This window comes from Podarcis vaucheri, assembly GCF_965113315.1.
Source record: "Podarcis vaucheri genome assembly, chromosome: 10".
Classification (NCBI taxonomy): domain Eukaryota; kingdom Metazoa; phylum Chordata; class Lepidosauria; order Squamata; family Lacertidae; genus Podarcis; species Podarcis vaucheri.
Genome location: NC_138748.1, coordinates 2,958,515 through 2,979,629, shown reverse-complemented (window position 1 = coordinate 2,979,629; position 21,115 = coordinate 2,958,515). Strand labels below are relative to the sequence as shown.

The following is a 21,115-nucleotide window of genomic DNA, read 5'->3' as shown; positions in this document are numbered from 1 at the left end:
TTTCCTCTCTGTTCTCGGTAAGATTTCAGAGTCCGCCTGCCTCCGTTGTGAGCAGAGTCAGTGTGGAATCTCAGTCAAACTATTTGGAAGCATGTTGTTTATGAAGAAGTTTATTTTACCTCAGTAAAGCTCTTATTCTCTAAAACTCTGCATTATTAATTCACCCCCATCTTTCTTCTGCCCAGGGGTCCCAGTTATCTAGCTAAATATGAATATGCTAACGCTGACCCCTGGAAACAACGGTTTTCCTTGCCTGCTCTGTTTCTTCAAAAAACTTGTAAACATCTGGGCAGCTTTCATTGAAAATAATAAGTTGGAAGGACAAGTAATGCATAGCAAAACTATCAAACACTCCCGTCGTTGAATATCCCTTCCTATTTCCAACTCTTCTGTCCCAGTTTTTTCACCATAAAAAACCCACAAATACTCTCCAAAACTTGCCCCTATCAGAACACAAATAGTGAAACTATGCAAACTGAAGCAAATAATGTAAAGTGATGGAAAAGCACAACAATTTATTTTCCATTTATAGAAGTCACTTTGACACAGAGTTTGGTTGCCATGGTTGCAGAATCTGATTCATTAGGACAAAAGTACAGAAACTGCTACAGAACAGAATGCTGAAAACTCTGACCACCATTATTATTATTATTATTATTATTATTATTATTATTATTATTATTATTATTCCCTGTCCATCTAGCTGGGGTTCCCCAGCCACTCTGGGCAGCTTACAGTAAATATAAAATGTTCTGTAGTTCTTTATCTCCTTGACATCTGATGGTAGGGCGTTCCACAGGGAGGTGCCACTGCCGAGAAGGCCCTGTGCCTCTAGGCATCTGGTTTGCTCATAATGTAAAGACAGAAAATAATGTCCATCTGCTGTGGTTGAATGAGGCACAATGTGCTTACCTGGAGCATCAGTTTGTCTCATTTTGTCTTTCTCTTCTTCAAGAAGACTTCTCTTTCCAATATGCAGGAAACTGGTTTGTGGGGAACCATTTTCACTCTGTTTGAATAAGGCCAATCCACTGACCACAAAAGCTCACACTTGCCAGTTGTGGGATAGGACTTTGAGTTCTTTTAAAGGCTGTGATTGCAGCTTGTCCTGGGGAAACTGAAATATCAGACTGGCAGGTTTGCTGTCTAATTAACTGGTAAAACTGATCTCAATCACAGATGGCACTGTGGTCAGGGACTGCAAGCAGCCCTCTCTCTTTGGCCCTTGATTCTGTACAGAGCCTTTTGTTCATGTGTTGCCACAAGAGCCCAAAATTGTTCCACAGTTGTTTAGGGACCATAAGTCGGAAAAGCTGACAGAATTATTTAAACTTCATTATATACATGTAAGGGGCAGAACAATGGACAATATAGCATTGTTCTTACACAGAAACACATATATGCACCCAAACCGTGAGAGTATTCCATATGAATTCCATTCTTTTTAAATAGCAGCAAAGGTTTTGCAGGTTCACTTATTCATGACATGACATTGGAAATGTAGGTGAGTTCTGGCATGACCCAAGACCAAGATTCAGCTCAAAAGGATTTATTGTAACATCAGGAACAAGAAGAACAAGAATGGCAAACGGGCTAGGAAGAAGATTTATCCATATAGAGGCAACCTTGGAAATTTCAATGGCAGGATACATCAGTGAGAGTTTACTTGGTTTAAGGGGCGGACGACCAAAGATTGAATTGCCAAAGTTCTCAAGGAAATACAGCCTGCCTTTCCCTGACATGATGGGCTAGTTGTTGTGGGGGAAACACCTTGAGCCAGATGGCCATCCTTGAAACTCCTATTTTAAATTGGACAATAGGTTATAAGCGGTGAGAGGATATACGTGGACTGACAATTAAAGAGGATTTGGACAGGAAGAATCTTGGGCAAAGTGGACAGTGCATTTAAGAAATAAAGAGAAAACATCTAAAGAAAGTGAACTATTAGGTTTTTATACACACAGAAGGAAGGAAAGGAAATTTATTTTAGAAATAATAATTATTGATCAATTGTGTATTGACAATTTGATGAGCACCTCATGTAGATAATGGAAATGTTAAAATATTGTATGTGCAGGAATGGGCAAATGGATAGAAGGATAAGTAAAAAAAAAGTAATATAAGGTTAATTCTAGGGAATGGAATGTGAATTAGAAATAACAGGGAAAGTAATGTAGCAAGAGGAAATTGTGAACATATTGAGGATGGGGGGGCAAGAATTCAATTTTTGGAAAAATTGTATTAAATTTGTTTTAATTTGTGTCTGATTTGTTAAAATTTGGAAAATCAATAAAAACGATCTGGCAAAAGACAGAACATAAGACTTGTCTTGCTGGAGGACACTGAAATCATTTCTCTCCCAGGCACCTGGGAGAAGCAGTTAAACATGGGGTTGCAACAACAGTCCTCCATTGTACTTGCCAACCCTAAATTATGCCACTTCTGTTACCATTTATTCAATTTATTTTTATTATGTACTCTTGTATGTTCTTCCTTTATTAGAGAGGTATTTAATGTTTCCAGTCAAGCTTCTAAGTGCAAGTAGGCTCACAAAATAATTGAGGTTTTAATCCTACGCACAGGCACTTGGTAGCTAGTCTGACTGGATTCAGGGGTTACTTCTGACAGAACGGATCAGTCCAATGATTTAGGCTTGCAGCCTTAATAGTAGTAACATGGTAGTGTCTTGAGGAACAGTTGTTATTGCCTTAAAAACACAAATGTCCTCACAGGAATTCCAGGTCACCTGCTGTCAGAGACAAGACACCATTTTCATGTTTTCCAAATAATTTGAGCCTCCCCAAGCATAATTAAGACAAAAATTAAGAAAGATTTGGCTGCTACAGCGAGTAAAATGTGAGGCATGAAGCCAAATGGCTCAAGAGAATAAAATGATTCCTGTTCAGTCAAAGAATCACTTCAGGCATATTTTGGTTCAAGGTGTGGGTACAGCAATATAACCAAGCCACCTTAAAATTGTGGGATTGATATTGTTGCCCCCAAACCTAGGGAGTAGCAACTGGCTCAGATTTTTATAATGAGGACAGAATGATAATTCCTCTTCAACCCTGTGTCTTTATAGTCCAGTGTCAAATTCTATTTAAGTTGGGTTAGCGGAAAGAAATTGCAGTGGAGAAGCTTTTGGGAAAATCTGCTGTTTAGTTCTAAATCGGAGAAACAGCAATCTGCAGAAAACCCAATTGCTGTTTTTGCTGATCCAGTGCTGCAGAGAGTTTTTTCCCCTGGGGGAAAGCAGTGGGACCAAGCCCTCAGTTGATGCTTCAGATGGTCATCCATACTAGATTTCTTCAGCCAAGTCCTTGAGCTGTAAATGGTAGGGGTGAGTGAAAGTTAGTAATCTCCTGCTTTTGTAAGGCATGTTTCTTACATTTTTATTTGCCTAGTTTATAATGCTGTGATATACTCTGAAGGCTTTGACGGGCAAAAAGGAGGATAAACATTCAGCAAACCAGTCAACAAGTCCTCCTCATCTTCTCTGTTTCACACACATGCATAGTAAATCCAGAAATAAATGTCTCATTATAAAGTGGTTTAAATTGGATTTATTGGAGGAAACCATTCTTAATATCCCTTAAATTATCATTATGATAGAAATCTTGATATGTATACATGATTGTCAAGGCAGAGAATAATTTGCAACAGTAGCCCCATTAACAATTTGCAGCATCGCAAACTCCTTACGCAGGTTTAACATTTTGCAATGTCTTCTTACATGCATTGAGTAAATACACAATTCTCCTTCTCTTGGAACAAGGACGGTGTTATGAAATTGAATCAATCACAAGACTTATTATATTAGGCACACTGACATTCCTGGATTAAATTGTTATGCTTTATTAAAATTTTATTTTATAAAACATGCTTGCATCTTTGTTTTTTCTTTAAAAATTAATATTAATAAAGAGATGTTTTGCCATAAGTGCTGCTTGAGGAATATTTCCAGGTTTTTTCCTCTGATTAAACTGAGCTTTTAAAAAGCTAAAACGAACGACTACTTTGCATGAAATGCTGATTCCCAATTAGAAACACTATTCCTAATCCAGCTCCAGTTGCAAACAATGAGTCATGTGTTACAGTGAGTAGCTATGGAGATGTGCATTCTTATGCACATTAGGAGAAGCACCCAAGCAGCTGGGCAGGACTTGGAGGGGCATTGCAACAGTGATGCACATCTTCATATCACCCATGTGTACAAGGCAACTTCCACATGTGGACATCTCTTGCCAGATCAGGACAAAAATGCTGTCATCCGACAAAGTCCAGCATGTTTAAGGCTGTAACCCTGTACACACACATGGGGGAGTAAGTTCCATGAATTTAATTTTGTTAAGTTTGGTTCACATGCATGGGATTCTGCTGCAAGTTCACTTAAAGCACTGGACATGCTACTTCATGCAGTGTCAGACTGCGGCCTCAAACCTGGATATTCAGCATGATCTATCCAAAGCAAAGCACTTTAAAATCTCATTAATCTCAATGGAGGATTTAAATACATTCTTAAATGCTTTCAGCTGAAATTAGTGGGGCTTGAAAATGCTCTGTTTGGCTGGATTGTACAAACTATTTATACTAATGCCCCACAAAAACGAGTCCCTTGAGAAGGCTCCCTTAATGAAGGCTGCAATCCTAACCATGTCTACTCAGAAGTAAGCCCTGTTGAACTCAGTGATGCTTACTCCCAGGTACCGAGTTAGGATTACATGTTGTAAGAACAGTAGGTGAGGGCACAGAAAGAAGAAATGTTTTAAACTAATATTGTTCCTTTCTTTAAAGTACTGAATGAATTATCTCTTACTCCACTGAGTTTACTAACATGTCTAATGATTAAAGTACATCCCTAGATGTAACCTAATGACCAGTTGAAATCAGCAATCATGTTATTTGCCAGCAACACTGGTGTCAAACTGCACAATATCATGGTTTGTGAGGCTATGTTGATATGTGATAACACTGCTGGGAGCTTTCCAAAATACTTCCACCTAGTCCTAAAGGAGTTCTTAAGGTCAATACACATGACCAACTGTGTATAGAGGTTATTCAGCCCACCTCCCCCCCCCAAGATCAGATTGCAATGCAATATGCATGTTTTGACTTCAGTTACTTCAATCCTTTTTCACAAGCACACATCACAAGCCCCCCTATGAGACCCCACCAACCCCCCAAACTGAAGAACAGCCAGGGGGCCCATGCTTTGAAGTTCCAAGTTATTCAGAGGCCAGATTGGCCTTCTGAATTGCCACTTCAAAGCGCTGAAATGTTCTTATATTGGCTGCATCTCAAGTTCCACAGGCAAAAATTTGCATCTTTCAGTGTTAGCCCTTAGCTTTTGGGGAATTGGCTGCTGCTGCTGACTTCTGATTTTGCACATGGACTGTCTTTATTTGAAATCTGTTCTTACTTTTATGTTATTTTAATCAGTTTTACTGTGCACTACTTTGAAAGCTTCAGCTAAAAAAGCTCACAAAGAAATAATAAATTTGAGCAGTTTGCCACTTAGCCCATATTTTAAAAGGTGGTGGTGAAGAGTTTGCAGTTCATGCTTGTGAGAAACAGTTCCACCAGCTTCTCTGTGATGTAGGTATGCTGTGAATATTCCTGACTTCTGCAGATCAACAAGATTAACAGATTATTTTTATCACACTGGCAGCCTGTCACCCTGCATAAACCCCAGAAGTCTGCATATATTTGGACTGGGAACAATGTATATTTAAGCCAGTTGTGTACATTCACAATGATGTGCAATTTGGGAATGATAAAAAAAATTGTATCAACGCAAAATCATGTACCTGCTTAGCTAGTAAGCATTTTTGAATATAACACATTGGTATTGGGAAAGGCATAACTGCAAAAAGAAATAAGGTTTTGTATATCCATAGTATATCCATATCCAGTGCAGGATGGAAAATCAAATCAGCCAGCCACATACGGAGTGCTCCAGAGAATCAACCTTTGGGGCCTGTCTATATTGCGAATATAAACCAGTTTAAAATCTGTGGAACCATCATGACCAGACATCCCACTTCCAGTTATTTCACTTTCCAATATTAATTATGGGTGCTACACGCCAATGAAGGAAATAAGATCCACAGATTCTCACAAGACTACAATTCCCAGAGTTCTCTGTGGGATGCCATGCTAGTTAACCTAGCTTTGAGATTTTGTTACAGTTTGTAGTACAGCTTTGCCCCAAATCAGAACAAGCAATTCAGCCCTTAGTTTTCCACTGAGATTTTAAAACATGTATAGTAGATTATGGCTGTTTATGGTGGATCTGTCAAATGGATGCACAGCCCCGACTCCCGTCAGTTTTAATTCTCCAAAGAAATCTGAAGCACATTTTTAAGCAGAACCATCCTTTTGCTTTAAATCCTTAAATGAGCAGCTTAGTGCACTGGCTACTATTAAAACTATGGGGTGGGCCCACTTTTCACATGACCTGGAACACTGTGATTTCTGGCGACTCTAAAGGTTGTCTTACTTTAGCTCCAGGTATCAGACATTTCCCCCACCCTCCTGTCTTGGGTTGAGTCTGTGTTTATGCGCCAAGCTGATAAGGCCCATCACATTGGGACACATGTTGCCAGTGTGACAGAAAACCATAATATCTATTAATATTTCCCAGAGTGACGTGTGATTGGAGCCTTAGTGGTGGTTGAAACTGCACTTTTCAAGAGCGTAAGCCAGACCTGAGTAGTAATACAGCTCTTTCTATGTATTTTCAATTACACTCCACCTTTTAGATCCAAAGATGGACACCAAAGAGTTAAAATGAATTATACATTTTCAACAGTCACAGACTGGATTACCACAAAGTTGTTGCTCATTTTACTTGCCTCAAAAAAGAAGAGAGTAATGAGAGAGAAATGACACAAGTGGAACTCCAGTGGGCAAAATATGAGACAAAGAGTTAATCTTGTAGCTGAGAAAATGTTGGAGAGCCTTTTGTGGACAAACATGAGCCAGATATCATAGAGCGCAACAGAAATCACTTAATTGAAAACACATTCTGATCTTTGATGCTTTGCAAAACAGCCCAGTCCTTTGTTCACTGTGCATAACTATTCCATGCATGCAAATTCTTGCAGCAGCCGGTCCCAGAGTTTTAAGACATTCTGCTAAGTAAGTGCAAGCCTTGGAGGCCACATGCTCCCTGGAGAAAGGATTCAAAGTGTGCGGGGCTTCACTCTATGTACATCTCAGTCTTGAAGAGTGGCTTTCAAACTTCCTGCCCTGGGTATAATCCTCCCATATCTGCTGGAGAATCCCCTGTCTGTTGGCTTTGGCATCTCTGCTTCTTGCAGGGGATTCTAGAAAGGCACCAGCCAAGGAAGAGACGCAGGTTGTGTGAGGCCTGGCCTGCGGAACCTCAGGCTCCAGCTGCACAAACTGATGGAGAACGAGACAATAATCTCTTTTTTGAGCACTGCAAGTGAAGAGTGGTAAGAGCAGACAAAACGTGTTTTGGCCAACTAATTTGCTTTTACTGATCCTTAATCAAGGACCCAAGCGCAAATAAGAGACTACCACTTTGAGGATCATGTGGCAGAGTGTCTTTCTACTTGCAAAGTCAGAGTGATGGAACTTTTGTGACATTCTGTGGCTGTAATTTGCAGATGAGATTTCCTGCTACTTTTTGTTTTAATAATATAGTTGATGGACTCTGTTTCTGACATCTCAGCTCTGCAGACACAATGGACCAATGCATAGATAGAGGTCTTTCTATAGAGCTGATCTTGTTTTAGAAACCACAGTGTTCAAAACAGGAGGAAAAAAATTACCTTATTTGCCATTGCCATGCTTCGCTCACAGATTAGCTTTTGCATTTAGATGGAGTAAGTTATGGTTAATGAGCTATGGAGCCAGATTGTTTTTACAAAATAGCATTTTAGACATAGAAGCCTAGGACTTTGGAATGTGTATTAACACAGAGGCAAACCTTTGGAAGGGAAGCATAAAAACAGCATTCAGTTGAAAACATGCAAAGCAGTTTCATGCAGTTTCATTTTGGTGTCACTGTCTATCCAGCAGTGATCTCCTACCAACATTTGGAGATGTTTTCTATTAGGGAAAAATTAAAATAAAACCCAAAACAAATCATGTGTGTGGCTGTGACTAAATCTAGCATTTTCTGAGAGCTGGAGACAGATACATTCATCACGGCCCACAAGACAAATGTACATCCCTCCCACCCCATTGTTATTGTGGGCCCTGGCCAAACTGGCTTTCAACATGTTTTGCCAGGGGGGAAAGATTTGTTTCTCCTCCCAGCAGAAAAAGGATAAATGATAAATGCACATTCACCACATATAAATGTACGGCTGTTGTGGGCACATATTGACTAGTGTCCATGACATAAATGACATAAATAGAGCTGGTAAACATACGCTTTCACACTGCCCATTTCCAGAAAACTTTTAAAACTAGATTATTTTTTAAAAACCTGGGAGGTGAAGGATGAAATCACTCTGTTGCATAGGTATGCATCCTAAGACAAAACAAAGAAAGGGAATACATTTCAGCTGCTTGAATCCTGATACTTAGAATTGGTGCCATCAAGATTTAACCTTAATTGAATTAGCTTTGACCTACAGAAAACAGAAACATCAATGAGGTTTCTCTCTAAACAAGCAAGCCACTTAGTTGCCACAAGATTTCAAAGTGTAAGAGAAACTTGTTCTATAACTCGGACAAAAAGGGTTGTATGCATTACTCAGATTATAAGGAAATATGGACAGCCTTTACTTTTCTGAATGCAAAGAAGCAGGGGAGAGAAAAGGTCTACAAAATGATGCAGCCAAAGTTAAGTACATGTCAGTCCCACTGATGTCAATAGGAGAGACTTAAGTACCTACACAATTTCCCCATTGACATACATGGGGTTTAACTGTGCTTAACTCTGGCTGGATTGCACCCTGATACTGGTTCACTGGCTTATGCCATCTAGAAAGTTTTACTGAAGTACCTTTTGAATCAGGCCACCACTCCTAGCATGGCAAACATCCTTCTCTTTCCCTTGTATCATTAGCATCAATATCATGTGCACTGATCAAGAGCGTGCTGGGTATTCTGGGTAGAAGGGATGTCAATATTTCTTTATTTCCATTCATACTCTGCCCTGAAGAATACCCTTGAACCATCTCCTGGACAGACTCATTTTGTATATGCAGTTTTTATGCAAAGAAGCGTTCAAACATCCAGTCCCTACCAGCAGTCTAGAATACTCTAAGCTCAGCAGCAGATACACCACACAGGCTTTTGCACTCCTGCTTTGCTCTAAATCCATAATACATGGCTTTGGGTTTTAGGTGGTAAAGACTGAGACAGTAGATAGTGGAGGTGGTATTTAGCTGAAATGCCTATAGAGCGTTTGTTGAGTTTAATTCTTACACTGGGACTGTGTATGGTCAATGCAGCATATGGGGAAGCAATTTTCTCTCTCCCTTAATCCCAACCCTACACTTTGAGCCAAAGGGACTTGATCAAGAACCAGATTCTCAAGGTGCTATAGGCCAGCTGGTGTTATCTGTGGTTGGATTTACTAAGTGATATATCTTGAGTATTAAGTAGCCACAATGGAAAAGTCAGATGTTCTTTTGTGAATTTTAGAAAACTCCTGTAAGGTCAACAGACTATGTTTCTGTGTACAGTAGAATACAATATGGTGGTTGCTGATTTTTTCTGTAGGGAAAACTGGTTCAGGAATGGCTCCATGTCTCACTCCAAATTATGAACACAACCAGTACTGAAATCTGTCATGGGTAATAACTTTATAGGGCTCAAGTGATATGGTGTCTGTGCTGACTCTATTAGACTTCCTTGTTTAGGGAGTCTGATCTAAAATGACATATTCAAAGTTTCGGGGGGGGGGATATGTCAAAGTCTTTTGCAACATATTTATTTGCTGTTGAATACATTCGGAGGTCTTCTAAGAACTTCCTCTGTTTTCCTCTGTTCTGATGCAGAGCATCACTAAGTACCAGCAAGGTTTCCATCTTCCTGCTCTGTCTGTGAGCACCCATGGCAGCTGGCTGGCTGATATTAGAATTGGAATGCTTAACAAGCTGAATGCTTGCTGTGAGCAGCATGACAATTCTTAGGTAACTACGTCTTGCTGTTCTGTACAAGGAAGACCAGGCTGGTATCTGGCATAGGAAACTCTCTTAAGCCAAGGTGGACCATTGGTCCCTCTGGCCTAGTAATGGCCTCTGCACTGACTGGCAGCAGCTGCCCAAAGGCCTTGGTGCAGTGGTCCTGCTCTCTGGAAGATCCTTTAACCAGATGCCAAGCACAGGACCTGAAGCATGATAGTTTCAAAGCATCTCTTCTGCCACTGAACTGCAATTGACATAAACGTGGCAGGAGGGTCACCAGAGAAGCATGGAATGAATTTATAAGGTATTTTCCAATGAAGCCTAATGCACTCAGAATTGGGCAGGTGTTTCAAAATCTGTATATCTTATACACACAGGGAAGTAGTAAGTATATCCCATAGCAGAGAAGAAAGAGTGGCCCTATTTGTTTGTAGCAGATCAGATGCCTGCATTTGTAAAATGTACTTTGGACAATAGCTTCACTGGGGATTTTAAATCAGGAAACCAAGTTTTCTTGTTATGACCAGCTGGGGTGAATGCCTGCCTACCAAGGGATCTTGCTCATTCAGCTCAGCCCTTTCTTTCCTTGTAATCACAAATTACAGCCCTTGGTGCAGTATGCATTAACAATAACCACATACACATAGGCAGCCCTCCATTTCAGTGTGCTTTTGTCACATGACGGATAACCACAGATGTTTAAAATGGAGAACTTTCAAAGGCCGTTCCCGATATTTTGGTGCACTTATATTTTAAAAGTTGCACTGGACATTCCAGACACGTGGAAAGAGAGGAAGCATAAATTTGTTGGGCTTCTGCTCCCCACATAAGGAAAGAGTTACACATTCTTAGAGCAACGGCCGAACACATACACATTTCTGAAAAGAACAGGCACATCACATTGCCTTCAGATGAAACTTGAAACTGTGGGGAAAGGAAGCTACTCAAACTTTTGCTACTTCTCTGAATTAGCTAAAGAAGCTCTCAGTGTGCAAAACACTGCAAAACACAACACATTATTTCAAGTAGTACAGCAAATTCAATGAGAATTGCTGATGCCCAGTGCTGTTGACTAGCCACAGTACCACTTCCCTTCAGAAGCCTTTCAGAATGCTTTGGCAAGCCTCCTTTGTGGCATGCTACAGGAGTGAAGGCTAATTCGCACAACTGTTCTGCCACAGCATGAGAATTCATATGCAGTAACTGGTCTTGTGTATGCTCCAGCATACATCAGGAATTGTAACTCACCATTTCCTAGGTAAGATTTTACAGGAGACACTGAGCCAAAATCTCTACCAGACATGTTACAGAAATGCCTGGGCATTCACAAGACCGTTCACTACACCAGGAGAGACAACCTGTGATAGCATCATCATCCTGTCAGTCACACGAGAGTTCAAAACTCTCAGCACAGCTAGAAGCAAAAGGTGGGCGAGACGGCTCCAACTCACCCAGGCATCCCAAATGGGCTTTGCTCACCACACTAAGAGCTACTTTACATATATATGCATACATGGGTATAGGAAAACAAATATGTACATTTGTGTATACTGTCCTGTGGGTATTATGCACATGGCTGTTTGTACTTCCTCGCTGATCCTGTCCCTCTCAAAAACAAAACAACCCAATCAGGGGTGGCCTAGGCAGATATACCGAGAGAGCGAGAGAGAGCAATGCTGTAAAGTAGGACTGCTTGGGTGGAACTTTTATGTGACTGTCAGAATCCAGTAGGAAGTGGCAGGCTAGTGGCATTTTCCTCCAATCCAACGTACTATTTTGTTTTTTCTCATATTCAAATGTCAGCCTTGGCTGCAGGTTCCTAAGCACCAACTCAGAATTAGACCATTGATGAGTAAGCATCCATGTGATGGGAAGGGAACCAACTTTTTCTCAAAATGAAGTGGAAGAAAACAGTTAGTTTTCACATCACTGAAAGATCCAGATTAGTTTGCAGTCCAATGTTAGGAACTAAGATAAAGAATAATATGCATTTGAAACCCTTTTGATCTGAAAGGTTAATGCAAAATTGTGTATGCTTTCTACCCCTGAACAAAACCAACACAGATAGAAATATGGAGAAGAATAAAAGAAGAAAATGATAATGCTCAGAAATCACCTCTATTTAAATAATCCAGTTGAGACCTTTAGTTAATGAAAAAGATATACTGTTACCTACACTGAAAATAGAGTAAATCATTGAGGAACTAGCATGAGTGTCCATTAGAACATTCCTGGATTCATTAACTCAGCACCAGATACTGTTAGATCTGACCCTTCCCACCCTCCCAGAGTCATTGCAGTTGGTGATAAACGCAACATTTCAGAATTGCAGTATAAAATATGGCCATTTAAAAAAATCCTTCTTTCCAGTCCTTCACTGAGCTTGCAATGCAGGATGAAATCACCCGGGAGAAGGCTTGCCTGCATCTCCACGCCTGCCTGGGCACTCCCCCCACCTCTGACCTCTTCCAGAGGGCAGGGGCAGCAGCAGTCTAGATCACTTGGTCCCTGTATGCACTGTTGTCACTGTGGTCTGCCTCGGTCTCCGCTCTCCTACGGCAGAAACCGCGGATGAAGCCGATGATGCAAAACTACAGGGGGTGGAAGGGGACATACCTGAAAGAGAGTAACAAAAGTCAGAAGCCACCAACGGAAAAAACAAAGAGTTAGTTGTCTGAGTGTTGGGCAGAGACAAGGAAACCCAGATTTACACTCCCACTCAGGGAGAAACTAAATTTTATGATGAACACAGGGCTACTGCCAAAAATGCCTGTGTTACAGTTTTGCCATCCCTGCTCTGTAATGTCTAGCATAACTTACCTCACATTCTGAAGCCATTAATTACCCTGTGAATTTCCCTGTCTCCCACGATCCAGTGATGTGGACTGGGGATGGGAAAATGCAGAGTGCAATAATTTCAAGGGACTGGGAAAGTTGTACTAGATGTTACAGATGGGGAGTGGGAAATTTTGACACAGGGCTGCCATTTCCAGGGATAGCTCCCAAATACATAATATAGTTTAGTTCTGTTCTCAGCCATGAAGCTCAGTGGACCAGTGACTTTCTCAGCCTAATCTACCAGGCAAACTCAACGATGAAGTTAAAATGGGAATACTCTGCATCTGCTACCTTGAGAGATCCTTGGAGGGGGTGGTGGAATGAAATTGTGATTATGAGTTATGATGATGCCAACATTCCTGTTATCCTGCAGGGAACTGCTCTTTCCAGAGACAGAAAAAAGTTCATAGAGAAGTTTCTAGCCCGTCATTCCTCAGGGGCACTGTCTCTACAGTGAATGCAAAAAGCAATCGGAATGACAGTCCACATGCCTTTCTCATCTTTGCAGCAGCTATGGGTTCAGTGGGGCATGGTCTATCCACCTGGGCCACAAGCAACTTCCCCCTTGATATTGGGGGAATTTGTGCATTCCTCATAGAACAAACAGATGACAGAAGCACAGTTCTTACAGGAAGAGGCTTTGGGTTCATCTTTTATAATAAAGATACCCACAATGAATTTTTGTTGTCATTTTAGAAGAAGAAACCAGCCCTGGGTTCATGAAGCAAATGTTTTTCATGCCTCATAATGGAAAGTCACTGCCTTTTGCATTGTGGGATGCAGATCTATTGCATACAGGCCACTGATTTAATTTGTTTAAATAGCTAAGTCTGTAGCTTAAATTAAGCTTTGCAATACAGTGGTGCCCTGCAAGACGAACGCCTCGCAAGACGAAAAACTCGCTAGACGAAAGGATTTTTCGGTTTTGCATTGCTTCGCTAGACGAATTTCCCTATGGGCTTGCTTCGCAAGACGAAAACGTCTTGCGCTTTTTTCTTAAAGCCACTTGAAGAGGCGCAGTTGTGACGGACCGTGCTTCGCAAGACGAAAAACATCGCAAGACGAAAAGACTCGCGGAACGAATTATTTTCGTCTTGCGAGGCACCACTGTAACAGTTTCTACCAGTGATTAGTCTGAGGCTCTGACACATGCATGCAGATACCTGATCCCTGCAGTCCACGCAGCCCCTTCAATGTACTTTGATAATTTACCTTACAATGTCATTTAGCTATAGGGAAGTTTGTTCTCTCACTAATCTTTTCATTGAGGAATCCTGATAAACTTTCCTGGAGCCCTGTTTGAAGACTTCTGAGTAACAGCAATTTGAAGAAGGAGGAAACCTAACCACTTTGAAAAGCAACTTCTTTGGGCTCCTTCTTCTAACATTGCTTGGGAGCATTTCTTTCAACAATTATTTAATTTACTGGCAGTAACAAAACAAAAAAAAACCTATGTATTATGTTTCAAAAATCAAAACTAAATACCCAACAATTTGGTCTGATCCTTGGTCTATCTGGGCTCTGCAAACGTGTGAAATGTGTTCACTTTTTGTCTCACTCTCCCCAGCCGTTTATTTGCCAAACAGTATCATTCTTGGTTTCTTCACTTCCCCTCATCAAATTGTTCAAAAGGAGGGGGAAAAGGAAAGCTCTTTTCTGGAAATGATACTCAGATCCTGTATTATAAACTGGATTATAAACTCTTTGGATATTCATGGCAAAAATGCCCGTGCAGAACTGAGTTGTTGACAATATACCAATGTGCAAATGTTTGGTCTCCAGAGAGAAAACAGCAGTTGCAGATAAGAGGCATCCCATTTATTCAAATATAAATGACAGTTGTGCTGTCCAAGTGAACCAACTGGGAGACATGCTGTGCTTTTGGGAGAAAGATGATTCAAGCACTAGGTAAGATCCCTGTGTTTCAGGAAATACAGGCCAAAAACAACATCTTTAATGTGTTATGCTGGGAGGGGCCACGACTCAGTGCACGCAGAAGGCCCCAGGCTCAATCCTCATTCATCTCTAGTTCGCATAGCAGGTGGTGAAAATGTCTTCTCCTGCCAGTCAAGACAATACTGAGCTCGTAACAGTCTGAAAGCACAAGGCTGCTTCCTATGCTCCAATGCACGTCTGACTTTATACTTAAACAGAGCAAGGAGGCAGGCCCTCCCTGCCCCCCTCTTGCTGCTGCCCAGTGCCATCCTCCTGAGCTGCCTGCTGTCTAGCTGTCTTGTTTAGCCACCTTCTCCCAACCTGCAACTGACAGTGCCATGACGAAAGGCTGTTGCCCAAGCAAGCAGGCAGAGAAACAGCCAGCCCTAGACACCACCATCTCCGCCCAGGTGTCACGGCAGCATCAGCTTGAGCGAGGTGTGCACTAGGCAGAGCAGGGAGCGAGAGGTGGCACAGATGACCTCTAAGTGCCTGCTGATACCTAGTCTCAGATCTGGCCAGCTTTGCTAGTCTGGGGTCATGTACTCACAATCTTTCCTGGCTGTTCCATCAGGTAGTGGCTTCGCCAGGCTGAGGGAGCTTGACATGCTTACATTTGAACTGTCCAAACTGCTGCCAAGATGTAACCTTCTCATGTGTCTCACAACTGCTGTGGCATTAAATGCTTGCTGGAAAAAACAACACAGAAATAAATGAACAAGCTGCTCTTGGGTATTTTCCTGGCTTCTGGAACCTGGTGAAGGAAAAAAAGTGGCCCTTGCACAAAGCACCACAGACTTCAAAGGAAGACATCTCTTTAATCAGATAGGATGTCCTAGAATCATAGAATCACAGAATCATAGAGTTGGAAGAGACCACAAGGGCCATCGAGTCCAACCCCCTGCCAAGCAGGAAACACCATCAGAGCAATCCTGACATATGATTGTCAAGCCTCTGCTTAAAGACCTCCAAAGTAGGAGACTCCACCACACTCCTTGGCAGCAAATTCCACTGTCCAACAGCTCTTACTGTCAGGAAGTTCTTCCTAATGTTTAGGTGGAATCTTCTTTCTTGTAGTTTGGATCCATTGCTCCGCGTCCGCTTCTCTGGAGCAGCAGAAAGCAACCTGTTGTCTTACTGTATCATTTGGTGATGTGCTTGTGTGTGTGTGGCTTTTGTGCGTATGTTTTTAACAGTTACTTCCAAAAATATTATTTCCACACAATACTAAGAGAAAACATTCACATTCAGCAAATATATTGTTTCGCTCCCCAGTGCTGAAGTGTTGAGGGTTTAAGGACATACAACCAAAGCTGTGATGAGCAGTAGCTACGTAGGGCAGATGGGGCCATGCCACCTGAGATTGAACGGTGTCTGGGACGTGTGACCCAAGAACAAAGAACATCACCACATACCATTTTGAACATGGCCTTCCCTATCTCTCATGCCCTTTCCCTTCCATCACTAGACCAATCCAAAGCACCACTCCCACCCTCAGAAAGGGACAAGACTAGACAGTTATGACCATTGCACTGCTAGTTATATATAGCAATACTGCAAGAAGACAGAGAAGTAAAGTGAAACCTAAATATTAGATACCAATTAGTAGTTTAGAAATTGGAAACCAGTTAATTGTTATCACCACTTCCAAGAAAGTTAGCTATGCTTTAGTTCCACTGAAATCAATGGTGCCTGATAATTTAAATCTGCATAAATGACATTGATGCCATCAGTTTTTAAACTTGACTTGCTGGGCCAGGGCTACTGCTAAAAAGGCATTTTAGTAGTTAAATAAATATAGGTGGAGGGCATGTATGTTTTGGACTTGCAAGACTGGAATTGTTTGGGGTGCTATGGAGGATATGGCCGGAGCATACTATCCCCCCTCTTCCCAACTTTCTCCTTTATAAAGCAGAAGGAGAAGGAGAAAGGAAACCATGGGTCCATTATCTCAGAGGACCTCTCCCAGTTCAGCTGAACTTCTTCACAAAAGAATTGCACCTCTACGCCACGCTAAACTTTCCCATTGAAAATCAGAAGCATTCTTTTGAAAATTGGGAAAATTTCCATGTTTTGCTCTGTAGCAGACTCCCTTATAAAGCTAAAATCATTTCTTCCCAACAGTACAAGCAACTGAGAACATGATAGCTTACTCTCCATTTGCTTTTTGCAAAGTTCTTGCGAATCTGTGCACTGACGGACTCGTGAATATTTTTATTGAGGGCTGTGTCACCAGCAATCCTGAAAAAAGATAAATGAGACATTTGAAATGTTTGGTTCAGAATATTGTTTTACAATGCTCTCCTCTCTGTTCTTCACTTTACAAAGAATAGGGTGCAATCTAGTGCTCTTAAAATGAGTTGACATTTTGGCCATAGACTTCATTGAAAAATGATACTTTTCAGTGAAACACAGAAAAAAGTCCATCATTTCCCACTGGTGGAGCTCAACTAAGCCCTCCCTCTGCTGAACATACGTGTGGTATAAATCCGAAGCAGGCCAGACCAGCTCCAGTCACCAGGCATGTGTGCTCTGCTCCTAGGCCTGTTTGACATCTGCACTGGCCAGTGGCAAAATAACAACAATAAATCATCATAAATATAGCAGCATTATTACATGACAGGTCCCTACCCTGAGGAGTTTATAATCTATATTTTGACAGTGAGAGAAGGCAAGAGTGGAAACGAAGGGTGGAGAATGGAGAACTGGGAGAGGCAGGAGCAGGAAGAAGTATACAAGTGTGCAAACACAGATACAGACATTTGGGCTTTGTTTTAGATGGCAACAGGGGATAGGGAATAGCCATGTCCACCACTGCTACTTACTGCTCATCAGAAGCCCCTCTCCCATTAATTGTGGTACCTTTAGCAGCTGCAGGATGGTGCAAATCAGTAGATCAGTCCACAGCCCCACATCTGCATTCCTCCCAGTCACCCCTCCCTTAAAGCCAAAGGGAAATGCTGCAAGACCTTTCTTCAAATTCAATGTTTTTCTCTAGACATAACTTCTAAGCTTTAACTGGCTTGCTTGCTATTTTTTTCCTGCCTCAGGATATGCAGCTGTTTCTAAAAGCACTCAAGGTCTATTGTGTTGTGGATAGCCCCTAAGCAATGAACTAACACCACATAGTTTTAAATCAAATCTGATCGTGAGGTTTTTCATACCCAAAAATCTTAGCAAAAAAGCACAGGCTGTGCAAGACTCTGAATGAAGTGATGCCCTCTTAACAACATTCTCATTCCCATATCAATCACTTAATTACTACCAAGGGAAATATTAAAAGTCTTGTGCAGCAATGTACAAATCAATGAAATTTAAGAAGTTTCATGCAGCCATAATGGAACCCTAAAACAAGTAAACACTGGCTGAAACCAGTGGAAAAGAGCTGGGTGTGAAGGAAGCAGGTGGTGCCAGTCAGCAGGCAAGTGGCCAGAAACTGGCATTCAGTGCAATTCAGGAAGCAATCCTATACCATTTACCTGAGCGAGAATAAGCCCCATGGAGTGCAATGAGACTTGCATTGGGGCAGGCATGTATAGGACTGTGTTCACACTTCCTGTTAAGGGTGTTTAGCATCGCCTGTGAGCAGGCTGCATTGAATTCAATGGGGCTCACTTTGGAGCAGAAAAATAGCATTGTGCCATTGATGTTTTGAGTCTTTTGTAAATCTCTTGCACTATTTGCCTGAAATGTGAGGTATAAATCATGGCATATATATCCAAAATAAAGTTATGCTAAACCCTGTTCAGCTATGGCTTGATGACACGCACACACACACACACACACACACACACACAGAGAGAGAGAGAGAGAGAGAGAGAGAGAGAGAGAGAGCTAACTGTGATTGGTTCAGGGTCAGAGACCCGATTCCTTTTTCATCGCTGGGTCATTGACTTTAACCTATCCTGCTGCCCAGGTGACAAATACAGGATTAACTGGGGATCAAGAAAGTATTTGGTACTATTATCAATGCAGAGATAACTACAAAACTAGTGACACTAATTGGCATCTTTCCTGACAGTTTAACTAGGATGAATAAGCACAATAGATTTAACTGACCAGGAGGAATTCCCATCCACAATACGTAGTTGGGCAGCATGTTGATGCCTGTCTGGGAGACTGAGGAGGCAGCCACAGATTCAAGTATCAGAAGCAATCTTGCTGCTGACAAGTGAGCATCCCTCCTTCTGTCCGTACAGAAACATCAGCAGGACTCCTGAAATGTTCCACTACACCCATAGTGTGAAGTCAGTGCCATGGCAGGATGGGAATCAGCAGTACTCTGAGAAGGGGGCAGTGGGGGCCTGCACAGGGTGGGAGGCTGGAGAATCATAGAATCATAGAGTTGGAAGAGACCACAAGGGCCATCGAGTCCAACCCCCTGCCAAGCAGGAAACACCATCAGAGCACTCCTGACATATGGTTGTCAAGCCTCTGCTTAAAGACCTCCAAAGGAGGAGACTCCACCACACTCCTTGGCAGCAAATTCCACTGTTGAACAGCTCTTACTGTCAGGAAGTTCTTCCTAATGTTTAGGTGGAATCTTCTTTCTTGTAGTTTGGATCCATTGCTCCGTGTCCGCTTCTCTGGAGCAGCAGAATACAACCTTTCTCCCTCCTCTATATGACATCCTTTTATATATTTGAACATGGCTATCATATCACCCCTTAACCTCCTCTTCTCTAGGCTAAACATGCCCAGCTCCCTTAGCCGTTCCTCATAAGGCATCGTAAGACGAAAGAAGCAATTGCCTATGAAATGCCCTGCTTAGGCTGAAATCCTAGATAAAGATTACCTGCATCCTTTGCATATTGATCTGTGTGTGTTTGTGTACATAAATGAGAGGGGAAGTAATTAATATTACTATTTTCTGTTTTGTTTTGGATATATCAGACATGGTTTACACATCATGTAATACCTGGGTACACACTGTTTTTGCCTCCAAGTATGCACTAGCATACTAACAATGGTTTAATTAACACTGGGTAATTAAAGAGTGCAACTGGCACTTGGGTTTACTGAGGAGTTAGGTGCTTGGCTACCCATGTCTTGTCAGCTGGCTGCAGGTGAGCAGCGGTTTCAAGATGAGGGGCTGTTGATAGCTTTTCTCTTCCTCCGCCTTGTTTTTCCACTGTTCTCTAGCATAGATTGTAGGTGATACTGCAGCATCTTCACCTTGGGTTATATGTAATAGTAATTGGAGTCATCTTGTGTTACTAATATGCTTTGCTTTCTAGGGATGATCCTTCCAATTCCAAACCTATATTGTTATGCAATCTCTTATTTTCCTGATCTTGTGTGGTGTGTGTGTGTGTGTCTGCGTGCGCGTGCATGCGTGCACACACACACACACACACACACATTGGGGGAGGATTCATTTTCCTGAGGATGGAACCCAATGTTACAAAAAATAATACGTTTGCCCCCCCCATAGTAGCCATATGTTGAATCTCTCCCTCCTTCTCTACAGCAACTTAGCTTGTATACTGATGTTGTCATGCTGTGCTCACAAGCAGCAGTCTATGATGTGAAACAGCAATGGTGAAATGCACAAGACAACAATTTTAGGACACAGGATAAAATGCAATACCTGTTGCTTGGCAGGGGGCATCCTGGATTTGTTTCTGGGAGGCTTTAGCTTTGTTCTCAATATGCCTAGATATGGAACACTGGGCAAGTTCTCAATTCCACTGTTTTCAGAATCTGCTGTATATCCTTATTGAAAGCCACTCTGGCCAAAGCCTTATTGGAAACAATCACCCAGATGATGGAAGTGCAAAGTTTGTGTAGCAGATAATGGTGCAGGAGAATAACTCCTGAAACATAGACACATCCAGTACCGATCAGATTCCAAAATAAACAGAGCACTGGGAGAGGCCAGGGAAGAGTTTAAACGAAGGTTATAAACATCACTTATCCTCCCCAGGGAGCCATTTCACACTTTAAATAGGATTGCCTGGGAACCAACTCCTCTGTAAATCATCTTTTTCACAGAGTGACAATATAATCCTTTTACATAAACTGTTTTTAATGATGCAATTGTACTATTGGGCCTTGCTCTAACAAACAATTGAAGGACTCTGAAAGAAATTAAATGAGTCTTATTAAATAAGGCCATGATTTGTCCCTATATTTTTTCCTAAGAGTCTTTGAATGAAATAGGTTTTTCCTCCACTCTCTGATCTTACAATTTTTTTAAAAAGAAAAATTATGGCTAGCCCTTGAGCTGA

General features: G+C 41.6%; 1 protein-coding gene across 1 annotated transcript in view; it reads right to left on the bottom strand.

The window, feature by feature from the left end:
- Positions 1 to 3,540: 3,540 nt before the first annotated feature.
- CAMK1D (calcium/calmodulin dependent protein kinase ID) overlaps positions 3,541 to 21,115 on the bottom strand; it is a 217,973-nt gene continuing 200,398 nt past the window's right edge. The window contains exons 9-11 of the mRNA XM_082240150.1: positions 17,039 to 17,126; positions 15,436 to 15,574; positions 3,541 to 12,728 (exon numbers count right to left, since the gene is read on the bottom strand). Of these exons, the coding sequence (XP_082096276.1) occupies positions 12,610 to 12,728; positions 15,436 to 15,574; positions 17,039 to 17,126 (346 nt within the window). The 3' untranslated portion in view covers positions 3,541 to 12,609. The remainder of the gene's footprint in view (positions 12,729 to 15,435; positions 15,575 to 17,038; positions 17,127 to 21,115) is intronic.